General features: G+C 47.7%; 1 protein-coding gene across 11 annotated transcripts in view; it reads left to right on the forward strand.

The window, feature by feature from the left end:
• TRIM29 (tripartite motif containing 29) overlaps positions 1–13,047 on the forward strand; it is a 63,595-nt gene that overhangs the window by 26,331 nt on the left and 24,217 nt on the right. For 6 of the 11 annotated variants that reach the window (XM_075774689.1, XM_075774697.1, XM_010307986.2 and 3 more), the window contains exons 2-4: positions 2,483–4,864; positions 7,972–8,347; positions 10,759–11,805. In XM_075774689.1, the coding sequence (XP_075630804.1) occupies positions 10,948–11,805 (858 nt within the window). In that variant the 5' untranslated portion in view covers positions 2,483–4,864; positions 7,972–8,347; positions 10,759–10,947. Of the gene's footprint in view, positions 1–2,482; positions 4,865–7,971; positions 8,348–10,020; positions 10,078–10,758; positions 11,806–13,047 lie in introns of those variants that run through there. The other 5 variants (XM_075774695.1, XM_075774693.1, XM_075774691.1 and 2 more) reach the window with 4 other exon arrangements.

Genomic DNA, 13,047 nt, shown 5'->3' on the forward strand with positions numbered 1-13,047 from the left:
GGGGAGGCTTGCAGATGTGGCATAGGGGAGAGGGGATTTGGGTGGCCAGTAGGGCCGCACTGGGTAGCCTAGGGTCTCCCTCTGCCCGAACTGGGATGCTCATAGAGCCCTGCTCTATAAAAAAGCCACTAAAAGTGTGACACTGCTGCCCCCTCCCTTTGCTGGTGGCTCTGGGCTGCAGTGTGTCCCCCTAACATGGGGAACTCACCCCGAAATGCTGTCCCAGCCAGCCCAGAGGGCAGGATCATTGCTGCCAGGGCAGGAGGAGACAGGCAGGGAGTGCGAGGCAAGGGCAAGCGCACGCTTTCCTGTACCAGAGGAGAACTGCAGCTCCCCCAGGCCCACAGCTTTCTCACCTAATCTGCCTCCACCCCCTTGGCTTTCCTTCCTGGGTGCCAGCCAGCCCCGTGACGCTACGTTAGGCTGCGTTTGGACTTGATGGAGCCTCAAACTTAAATGCAATTAATGTAATAAAGGCCAGTAGCTGGTGCATGCATGGAGCCAACCGGAGCAGCAGGGACGGCTCCCTGAGTTGCCCAAGCTCCAAGTGTTCGCTGTCCATGCACAACAAGCAACATCCCTTCTCCACTCCCTGGCATTCCTGTGGCTCACGGAGCTGCGGTGCCAGCACACGGCTCAGAGCTGCCTGGGAATCTCCCCCATTATTCTACCCTCTTACACAACCATACCACCAACGAGGAGGCCAAGTCCTGCCTCTCTGCCAGCAGCTCGCTGCTGGAGAAGCAGGCTCTGCCAGGAGGTGGGGAGGTAGGAACACATGAGCTTTTGGGCCCTCTGGGTGCTGGGCACTTTCCAAAGCTCCCATGCAGCTGTAAAAGAGTTTTTCAACCTGACCAGCCATTCTGTTCTGCGGGGCCAGCAGGCAGCCATAGTGACAGTGCTGGCTGGCACGCGGGGAGCGTGGCAGATGCCTGGCCCGAGGCTGTGCCCCTTGCTGCTGCTGCCAGTGTCCAGTCTGCTACCCTGCTCCTTATTACGGGCACTTAACTCACCACATACAGCTGCTACCGCAGTGACAGAGCTGCCACCAAGTCTGGAGGTGAGCTCCACATGCAAGCCACACAAAGCCCTGCCCTGCGGAGGTAGGTGAGAGGATGGGATAGATAGGCAGGCATCCATGGGCAAGGATGTGGCGGGTGGCCGTGCCTGTGCCGCCAAGAAGCCCATTCCTCTCCCCTGACTTTGAGTTAGGTCCTGCCACAGGGGTTCCTTGAGATGGAGAACCCTTCAGAGGTTTGTTTTGCTGGGCAGAGGTGGAGAGGGGAACACCTTTTTCTGCCACCAGGCAATGTAGGAGTGAAGCAGAGGCCCCAGTGCAGTTGGCAGGAAGATGGAGGCTGGTTTACAGGGATGCTGTGAGGGGGATTTGGGGTGCAGATGACCCTCTGGACTGCCCAGAGCAGTGAAGATGCATCTGTAGAGAGGTAGGAGCTAGGACAGAGAGCTGGGATAGCGGGATGAGAGGTGAAGTCTGAGCTCCTGCCATTTAGCAGCGGGGCTTGGAAGAAGGTGTAAACAGGTGCTGAAGGACGGTGAGCTCAGTGCCAGTGACGTCAGAGCTACCGCGATCAGCCTGTCCCCAGATCCTTTCCAAGGCAAACATCAGACATTTTCCATCAGACAGCGCTCTCCTTGGATGCCAAATTTCACTCCCATTCGTGCAAGCCAGGACCCGTGTCCACATGCTCCCGCTGAATTGCAGATCTCTTCCCAAGCCCCAAACACTGAGTGGCCCCTGACAGGAGTAGATAAGGGACCTAGGAAGACAAGCTGTGTCAAGGACTGTCTGCCCCTTGGTCCCATCTCTGCCTGAATGCCAGCCACCAAAATACAGTCTCTCTGCTGCTGCCTGGAGAAAAGCAGCCTTGCTGACCTTCCCTGCAGCTTGCTGATCCTGTTGTTTTCACCTGGAGAAGGGGATGACGTGACACAGTTGTTTCCCAGGCAGTTACCACCACCGTCAAACCAGAGGGTGGGATTCGGCTGCGGAGGGATAATGCTGACCAAGGGCAAGCAAGCCCAGGCAAGGCATGCAGCACAGCGCTGCTCCTCATGAGTAAGAGTGGTGGATGCTAATGCTCCTCGAGGTCTAGTCCTGACCCTTGCCCTGCCTTGGCTTCTGTCAAGTTATCCTGTATTTATGGCAGCGAGTAAGGGAGGCTCAGGCCCCAAGTTTGCTCTCTTATCTAAGTTTTATATTTCTCTCCCAGAATTGTTCTGATTTTTTTTCTCCTTCTCCCTTCTTTTCTCAGCGTTTTCCCTCCTGTCTCTCCCCCTTCACCTCTGCCTCATTTTTCTTTTGCTGTCCTATTTTTTCTTCTGCATTTCTAGAGGAAGGGAAGAGGGTGGTAAATCAAGAGACACGCGTACACACGCACACACACACTGGATATTTGTCTTGCTCAGTCACAGAGTGAATAAGCGTCCTTGTTTCAACATGTTTTCCCATTTAACTTCCCAGGGGCTTTTCAGAACAAGAATTCCTCTGAACAGCCAGACACAAGAGCTGAGCTCACAGTCATTTGCTGTGGGTAGTGGCCTCATTCCTCAGGCTTCCCCCCGTCCTGCACTCCGATTTCCAGGAACGCAATAATGACACAGACCGGAGTCCACCCACCGCCTCCCCTAAAGCCTCCCGGGCGGGCAGGGAAGCCCAGCGAGGTCAGGCTGCAGCTCCCCAAGTGCTGAGCTGTCTCCTGGCATAATGGAGCAGCAGCCCTCACACAGGCAGAACCTCTGATGAAGGTTTCTGTGCAGGGCAGAAGACACAGGCAGCCGAGACCTTGCCTGCTGGGGTTCTTCCACATCCGTGGGACTGCTCAGACCAGCCCTGCTGCCCTGGGTGGGTGATGGCTCCCTGTCCCTCCGAGCGACTTCCCTGCTGGGGGCCCATCGCAGGAGGCTGAGCCTTCCGCAGAGAGAGGCAACTCGAGACACTGAGGCGCTTGCAAGGGCTGAAGAATGCTTTGGGGATGACAACACTTGCTCTTAGCAAGGAAGACACTGACCAGGGGTAGAGCTGTTCCCACAAGCTTGCTGTCACCCCCAACCCCTCACTATTACCTGCACTATGAACAAGCGCAGCGTAAGGGGAGGAAGCATCCACCTCCTCTGTCTCACCCGCAGCACGCTCTCGGGGCAGAGGTTGCCCCATCCTGCTTCTCCTTCCCACCGTGCTAGGCTGCTTGGTGGCCGTGCAGGCCTGGACACCTCGGGAGGGACAGCTGCAGTTTCTGTCTCCAGGCCAGGGCAAGGAGTGCTCCTCCAAGCACAACTCTCTGTGCTACCCTTGCTGGAAACAACCACAGCCTGGAGGGAAGCTTGGCTTGATATTGCCTAATACAGGAGATTTCAGAGCTGTTTGTGTGTTAAGGAAACTCTATTAATAGCACTCTGTCCTTTTTCTTCTTTCCCTGCCTGTCCTTGTTCTGCTCTTCTTTATCCATCCATGTTTCCCCTATTTCTCTCCGCCTGCCTCCTCCAGGCTTGGCACCGTGAGTCACACCTCATCCCATCAGCCTCACTTGTTTTCACTCCCAGACCTCAGCAGGGAGCTAGGACTTCCATCTCGTGAAGGCAGGCTCTGCACTGACAGGGAAGCTGGGGAACAGCTGCCGACCTGGGAGAGCACAGATGCTTGGAGAGGGTTTAGAAAGAGACTAAGGAGGAGCAAGTAGTAATGCTCCTTATAACCACCTTTTGGGATCCATCACCAATTGCAGAGCTTCTTCCAGGCCCGTTAGCACGAAGACTCTGGACTGAGCCATGCAACGTCTACCTTGCCTATAGCACATGATGTGGACTTGTCAAGTCTCTCCCATCGCAAATAAAACTCTTACCAGTGGTAGCCTCAGCCCCTTCCCAGCTCGGGCGCCCTGCCACAGCACCTCTCTCCCAGTCCAGGACCCCAGATAGCTGTATGACGAGTTCAGTCAGCACAATTCAGAGGGAAAGAAACTGGCCCTCTGTTCAGGGAGGAAAGGACTGTACAGGAGCCCTGCCCCAGCTATGCCCTAGTAGCCTTTCTCCTCTGCTGACACACTCTGTACCAGAAACCTCCTCAGTGGCTTGGCTACTGGAACTATAGATCTCAGGGATCAGTAAAATAGGCTCTAGAGGGGAAACACGTATTTAAGCAATGGCGCAGGACAAAAAGGTCTCTGTTTGGGGATTTCCAGTCTCTGCCTTTGGATTGCTGGAAAACCAATGTTTTTTGATTTTGGCAGGCCTTAGTTTCCTGAGGCATAAGATGGAGATGGCATTCCTCTGCCTTGCAGAGTTCGATGCTTGGCATTTTTTGCTGAGATGCAAACCTATAGAGAACTAGACCTAACAAAGTCATTCCTGTTGCTGGAGACAACAGCAGATTATGCTAAAAGTTACAATTTCCAAGCATCAGAGAAAAAAGACCATCCTCACAGAAGAGTACACAAAGAGATCCTTGGGGCTATAGACCCATGCTAGCATCTATAGCCCAGGACCAAATCTTTTTCCGGAAGGAGTACAATCTGTTGCAGCTGTCCAGATATCTATAAATTCAGTTCTGTCAGCTGCAGAGCAGGGAATGATTTATTACTTCTTCTACAGCCTCCAAACACATAAGATTATATGAACTGTCAATTTTACATTAATAACAACTCTCTCTTCTAGTATGCTTTGTTCCCAAAGATCGCAGAAGATTATTACCAACATTCTGGAGCAGAACAGAGAATAGAATCACAATCTCCCAAGTTCGCATGTAGAACCATCCACAAAATCACATCTGCACAGTTACTGACTTGAACACTGCCAGTGACCACACTCCAAAGAAGTCAAAAGAGAATATACCATTCTACAGCAGAAAGTAAAAATGCTCCATTGGTCCTTGCCAATCCAACTAAGGAATATTCCTTCCTGATCCCAAATTTGGAGATCGTGTTTTAGTGCTGAGCAGACACCTGAGAGGTGCAACCAGCTCCACCCAACTTCCCCATCTCAGGTTGTGCCAGTCTCCAGTGCATGAAAAGGAGGTGGAAAAGAAAACAAAAACTGAAAACCAATGACACAGAAACCAAGTTAATCATCAAAGAAGGGGGGGGGGAATCCTTCCTGGCCTCTACAGGCAACCAGCAGAAGTCTTGAAACACAGGCTTAATTAATTAAAAACAATATGAACATGGTGCAACAAGTCTTGTAAGCACATTGAAGGCTTGCAGTATCATCCATACACTGTTATGCAATGTGTTGATGACTATAGCAAGCTCATCTTGAATCCAGTTCGGATCCTGGTGTCCAAGACACTGTTTCAAAGGCCATCCCTGAACTCTGCTCCTGTGATGTCTAGAAATCATCTTCTAATTTCTACCCTATATTTTTTTAATGAACAAATTTACCCTATTTGATCTTACACTAGCACTGTCCTTTAATTCAAATAGATTTCCCTCTTTAGCTGGTATTCCCTTTCCTGTCCTCCACATGAATTTAATGCTGAGCAGTCATTTCCCCCTTCAGCCTTCTCAAAGATGAAGACTCAGCATAACCACTAAAAAGGGGTCCTCCCCTAGGCAGCACATATCCTCCAGTTAATGCCCTTGTCCCATCACACACCCTCCTCTCACTCCTTCAGTGAATCACCCTCCTTCTGCACGCTCACTGAGTATCGTTGTTACACAACAGGCATTTATATCCTGCCTGTAACTTGTTCCAATAATTAAGATTCCCCATGGTCCAGCTCATAGCCTGCAGGCCTGATTTAAGCCCTGGGAAGCTTGTGTTTGGCCTGCCCTGGTACCCTGGAGGAGCTATTCAGATACTCACGCTACCCTAAAAATCTGCATCCTCGTATCTGAAGCCAGGTCTTGACCATCTTCACTGAGCTCTCAATTCAACACGGCCCCTAACATGACAAATGCATCCCCCAAATAACTGGATCCTCCTAGTTCAGTTTTTCTTCCCTTCATCACCTACTCTGAGACATGCAGCTGATTATCACATGGAGGCGGTGATCCCAAATCATCACAAATATCTGAACTTAAATTTATGCCGTATAAATTGAGTCTATCTTGTACAAACCACAGGTCTAAGAGTATCTGTGGATCTGCTTTAAGCACACCTGCAGCATTGTTGTTTTTTGCCCATGCACTCTATACCAGGATAGCTCTTACTGATCTACCTGGATGCATTGCTGACAATCTGATACGTGTGAAAGCAACACGAAGCCTTGAACTTGTTCTGCCTGCTCTGCTGTTACACTGGGAACTGGTTAACGCATGGTCATTGCTCAATGGCGTCTGCAGGCTCGATGGATTGATTTCCTGTGCTTTCTTGTAGCAGGAACAGCCTGCGTGCATTTGAGCGTAACATTTTCTGACCTGTAGATTTATTTTATATAAAGGTGTAAGAAATGAGAAAGGACTGAAAATATGTAGGATGTGAAAGGGAGTGTGGATTAGTGGGTAGAGCACACAGTAGACAATTAGCAGACAGGTTCCCCGCTCCTAGTTTGGCTGGAGTTGTTGTGAGAACTGGGGCCAGTGAATCATGGGCTGGTTGATCTAATTCTCTATGACTCTCCATGACTTCACCAGTCATTGGTGTTTGAAACTCTGCTCTGGAGCCTGTCTAAAGGAGTGCCCTCGGGTTGGCTTAACTGTTTCTATTCTATTTAGTTTGAAATAGACGAAATCTTTTCACTTTTTCCATCCTGGGGAAATTTTTTTTTTTAGGTACCTACCCATGAAGATTTTTGTGCAGCACATCGCACAGTGGAAACACTTTAGTACAAGTAATAAAATACTCAGACTTACTGTTGTATGTACAAGGAAAAAAATGAAGTTCAAAACAAGAACAAAAGCATCATGGAATATTAAAAATCAATGATTTAGAGGAGTCACAATCATGAAAAATAAGAGAATGAGCAAGCAAAAAGGCTTCACAGCAATTTCAGAAAAGAGTTTCATTTTTGCTGAAAAATTTCAATCAGTTCCACAGTATGTGCCTCAGTTTCCCTAATTGCTACATGGTGTTAGCAACCCAGACCTATTTTGCAAAGGTGTTGTCAAGTTTAATTTGTGAACCTTTGAAAAACGCTCTGAGTTTTTCAGATGAAAGACACTGCAGATGCCAAACGTGGGTGTATACTCTGAGTCAGAGGCATAGACATGGGCATATTGTGTGATCGGCTTGACGCAGCGCGCTAGATAGGAGACAGTTGTCCTCTGCAGGAAATGTAGGCATGGTTGGTGCAAAAATCACAGATGATGCTTACACAAGTGTGAACTCATGCTATAGAAATCAGGAGCCACCCTCTGGGAGGTGCAAAGATAAAGCCTGCAATAAAGAGACGTCCAGTCTGTAGTTTACTTTGGCTTCTAAATTGCCTGAAATACATGCGTGCGCTCGAGTCTTCTAAATATGGCTGGGAACTGAAGCACCACTTGCCTAACAAACTACCCTTTAACTAACAAAGTGCCCTTTAACTCCAGTAGTCCTCCTGTGATTCCCAGCCAGAATTAGCCAGCATTGGCAGTGGTTACGAGCACCAGTAAGACCACGCGCACCTCAAGTTTCAGGCAGGTGTGAACAGTAGATTTCCCAGGAGAGGCCAGAAACAACAAAAGAGAGGTGGGCCCCATCTGCAAACAATTTTTTGGCATGAAAAAGACACGATGAGGTGCAGAGAGACGATAGGGAAAAGAGTGGGCTTGGCCACAGAGCAAAGCCACAGTCCCGGGACACGTGGCAGCAGAGGTGATGCATTTAGCTCTTGGTCACACGTGGACCTGCCATGGTTTCACAGGTATTTGCAAGCAGGATGTGCCCAAGGCACCAATGCCAGGCATGCGGGATACTGCGAGAGCGAGCTGAGGTCGAAAGGGGACCGCTGAAAGCGGCATTATGCAGAAGTGACTGGCAGCAGCAGAGAACGTTCCGTATGCGCACATAAGTGACATCCTTCCTTTCTTCCTGCAGACTTGAGGGAGGTTCAGCCCAGACTGCTGGCAAACAGATTCCTCTTCGAGAAATCCAGTTTGCACTTGGCTCCATTAGTCTGTATGTGTGTATCTGCACATGACCTCTCTCCTTCTGTCTGATACAGAGAATTTAAGCTGAGGATTCTCCAAAATTAAGCAGCAAGGACAGATGCCACCCAAGCTATACAAAAGCCAAAGCAGAACCTGCAGCTTTATGGAACATACCGACCGTCGTGAGGGCTGACAACAGACCATCTGACTCTGAGTGGAGCAGCATTAGATGATAGACAGTACAATGTCTTACATCTGAAGTATGGCCATACTTCACCAGTACTACAACAAATGGAGGAGCTAAAGCCATGGCTGGCATCAGGGTAGGTCAGGCAAAGCACAGACCTAACCTGACTTATTGGAGGATGCCAGTCTTGTATGTGTCTCTGCATGGAAAGAAGAATCAATAAACCTCCACCTAAGCCCAGTTACTCCTAAATCTGCCTGGAATAACTGGATTAAACTCATTTACTCTGAATTTGCATCAGTAAAACCAAGATGAAAAAAATTAGTCATTATTCTTTTGACTGCCTGTACTCCAAAATGTTAACCAAGTGTCAGGAAAACAAGAGAAACCAAGGCCACCTTCTTCTAAGTTCCAAGATCTCTTCACTTTTTACAGGGGCATGTAACAATAGGACAAGGGGTACTGGCTTTAAGCTGAAGGAGGGGAGGTTTAGATGAGATATTAGGCAGCAATTCTTCCCTGTGAGCGTGGTGAGGCCCTGGCACAGGTTGCCCAGAGAAGCTGTGGCTGCCCCTGGATCCCTGGCAGTGTTCAAGGCCAGGTTGGATGGGGCTTTGGGCAACCTGGGCTAGTGGAGGGTGTCCCTGCCCATGGCAGGGGTTGGAAATAGATGGGCTTTAAGGTCCCCTTCCAACCCAAACCAGTCTATGATTCTATGATATGATATAGCTGTTTTTTGTTTCTAAGCATTGGAAAAGCTCTGCTGAGTCTTTTTTGTACACGTGAGAACAGGCACCTCCAGTATTTTTAATTACTTGGAGATCTATAGGACTGTTGATGTTATAAAGATCAGCTCAGCCAAGGAAGCCGGGGGAAAGAAATACATGTATGTCAGCCAATCTTTTTTTTTTTTTTTTTAATGAAATTTGTTTTTCAAAAATAGCATTGCCCTTTCCTAAGCCAGAGAATGACTTCTGACTCACAAAAGACTATGGTCCCTATGAATAAAACCCCTTTCCATTAGAAACGACTGCAAAAGCTGCGGCCTTTCCCAACAACTATTATAAAAAAAAGAACTATATACTGAATCATTTCTCATATATAGAGAACCATAACGACATACAGGCAGTAAGAGGAGCTGGATCTATGAACAAGGGGTCCCAACTGCATTTCAGTTGAGGAGAAAATTATTTTTTCTTTCCTTTCCTCTGATTTGCATGGACAAAGCTCTTTGAAACCATATCTGTAAGGTAGGCACTTCCTGGCTATCTGAATGTCATATCAGATCCAAAATGTATGATGTTCCTGGTTTGGGCTGCACCTCTATTTCCTCCACCCCTATAAAAAGAGCTGTAAAATGCAGACCTGGATTTTTCTTCCACTACTTAGGACACTTCCAACAAGGGTTTTTTTACAGATTTCTAATGAGAAATTATTACAGGCTAAAAATCACATTGTCCAGCAACACCATCATTGCATTCTATGAAAATTAAATTAAGCACAAATCTTAGGCATATTTACACCCTGGACATTAACCTCAGAGTAATCTCACTGAAATCTAGAGTATAATCTACATTTAATTGATTATTATATGAGTGGAAGGTCAACCTTCTTCTTTTGAAGTTGATGGAACTCACCAGTGCTTATAAAGAGCCTTTTTCTTCTGAAATTTTCTGTGATTCCAACAAGTTAAATGCTTCCCAGGAATACAGCTAGTGGAGACAGATCTATTTTTAAAACTCTTTCTCAGTTCTTTTGTCTTGCAAGAGATATTTTGGCCATCTAGCTGTAAAATATTTCCTCTTCCAGGTATGTTACAGGTATGTCTCTCAATCCAGTGGACATTTATGGGAAGAGCTACATAAGGTACCCCTGAACCCTTATTTCAGTGAGAACATGCAGTGAAATAGGCAATGGGGGGTTTATTCTACTAGTCACGTTAGTGGAGATCCCATGGCCTGTGGGAAAAACAGGACTAGCCAATTTTTACTTCAGGTCAGCTGTGTTGTTCTGATACATGGTTGGGCTATTTTCAGGTCTAGATGGATGGACCTTGCACAAACCCAACATCAAAATAAAGATAATAGGGTCTTTTAAACCCAGTATTATCCATACATTTCCCCTCCCTGTCCTACTGAATACAGTAAGCCCTCAGGGGAACCCAGTTTAAGAATGCTTTATTCTAGGCGTTCATTTTAATTACAACCATAATTATTTTTGTGCATGTGTATGACCCAGTTAACAAACCCATCTTCAGCATCTCATGGTCTCTCCGACCCTGCCCATCTCTCCAAGGAGGTAACCTCAGCTCCTGGCAACAACGAGCAAAATTATTTTTGAAACAAGCGGTCAAACTGGTTGCTACATCTTAATGAAAATTATTTAAAAAAAAAAAAACATTTCTATGAATATAAACAGCCCTTCCTCCCAAACCTGGTTAGACAGGAATGTTCCTGGGTGTGGACTGCCTTGTATAATTAACTGCACAGCTGTAGCTTCTGATCCCTGGTAACGTCTGTTTCTTTCTTTCTCCCTGCATCTACCTAGCATAATCCAGGCGTTCTCCTCCTCCTTGCAGGAGCTCCAGGTGCGTCACTTGGGCAGAAACTTTCCTGCATTCCACCATCATTCCTTGCTGAGACAACCACCAGGCAGACACACACGCTTTGCAGAGGGTTGAGAGACAGGAACTGGAGGAAAGACTGAGCAGTGAAGCTAATTTGCCCTGTTTAGACGATGGAAACGGGGAGCGCAGCAAGGACAAATGGTACCACTGGGAAGCCAGAGGATGTGAAGAGTCCATCTGCCCCCAAAAAAGAAGAAGAAGTAAAGAAGACCACAAACCCTGGTGGAGGTGAGAAGGAACCTATGAAGGGCACTGGCAGTACTGCTTTGGAGACGGGGCAAATCAAGAGCTCCCTCTTCTCTGGGAGTGACTGGAAGAGGCCCATCATTCAGTTTGTGGAGTCATCTGATGAGAAGAGATCGACCTACTTCAGCATGGATTCAGCAGATTCAAAGAAGATGCAATATGCCAGCGGACAGATAGGAGACATGAGGCGACCACCCCTCTCCTTTGCAGAGAAAGGCGATCTCAGGAAGTCCCTCTTCTCCTTGGATTCCAAAAAAAGCTTCCTGCCTAGTGAAGGGGAAGGGAGGAAGACATTGTTCTCTGGGGGGCAGATGGGGGACCTGAAGAAAACTTCCCTCCCTCTGGTGGAGACTGGGGACCTGAGAAGATCCACCTTCAACAAGCCTGACAGAGCAGCTGGGTCACGGCCCAGGGTGAAGCTCGAGGATGTTCTGTGTGATTCCTGCATCGATAACAAGCAAAAGGCCGTGAAGTCCTGCTTGGTGTGCCAGGCTTCCTTCTGTGAGCTGCACCTCAAGCCCCATCTGGAGGGAGCAGCTTTCCGAGACCACCAGCTCCTGGACCCCATCAGGGACTTTGAAGCAAGAAAATGCCCTGTGCACGGGAAGACCATGGAGCTGTTCTGTCAGACAGACCAGATGTGCATCTGTTACCTCTGCATGTTCCAGGAGCACAAGAACCACAGCACAGTGACAGTGGAGATCGAGAAAGCAGGAAAAGAGGTAATGGTTCTTTTTATTGCACATATTGGACCTCAATAATTACACCACAGCTTTTGCTCTCCAGCCTACAATATCTCCTAAAATCATGTCTGCAATTTAATTCTGGCACGCAGGGGTGGTGGATGGGAAGCGCTTAGTGGAGAACTGATATTGCCTGGGTTCTGCTGCAATGGGATTGTCATTCTAGTGGCTGGTTACAGGTGCATAGTGCTGGCGGTGTGTAGCAGACTGGGTTGGGGGGGTGGAGAACCTGGTTTCCACCCCTGGTTGCACCACTGACTTTCAGCAGAAGCTGAATCAAAGCCGTACATGCTAAGTTTTCAAAAAACTGTCTCAAGTTTTGACAGTGTTTGCGTAGTGTTCTCCGCAGCCAGAAAGGTGGGGCATTGCTCAAGTTCAGGACCTCCAGAATACAAGCAGTCAGATGAGTGGCTACTCGAGTTACTAGTGGCTGCTAGGTTACTACTGAAAATTGCCATCTCAGCTACTTAGAGTGAGATTACGGCTTTTTGTTTTTCTTTTCTGTTACGGATATAATAGTGTCAAGCCCCACCTATGGGAAGAGTCCTTTGAAGCTTAGATGAAGAAAAAATCCTGGTGCAAACACAAAACATTATAATTTCCCCTGAAGTGTTACTACAGTAGGTTCAGTGGATGGACACCTAAGGAGATGAGGATGGTATGTGAAATGATGAAAAGTCTTCCACCTTTGTTTGCTTAAAATATCATGCTGTTTGCTTTCTGGGTGGATGTATGATTATTCCACTAGCTCTAGTCAAGATCAGGGTCTCACCATGGTCGGTGCTGTACATCCCCATAGTAAGAGCATGTCCTGGCCTAGAGACTTTCTGATTGAAGCAGACAGGACAGGAGAGATTACAGAAAGGAGACCCATGAAATGGTAATGTAAAACAATTTGCCCAGAGTCACACTCTAGGGAAGGGCACTAAGATCTGCTAAACCCCAGTCTCAAGCACTGCCCAAGCCAGCGCTCTAATGTGGTGAACAGGCAAATACAGGTACCTGCTGTTGGAAATTCTTGAGTTACCCTTAACTTGGAAGAACATTTTAATTCTTTCTATGGTGCTAAGAAGATTTATCTCATAAGGCTTCAAGAGCATCTTATCTAGAGCTTATCTCTGTCTTCCTGTGCAAATTTTTGGTCTTTTCTCACAATGTCATCTCCAACTTGCAGCCTTGCTGAAACCAGACAAGGTTTCTTCCATGTCTCAGACAGTCTTT

Source organism: Balearica regulorum, chromosome 23, assembly GCF_011004875.1.
Source record: "Balearica regulorum gibbericeps isolate bBalReg1 chromosome 23, bBalReg1.pri, whole genome shotgun sequence".
NCBI lineage: Eukaryota > Metazoa > Chordata > Aves > Gruiformes > Gruidae > Balearica > Balearica regulorum.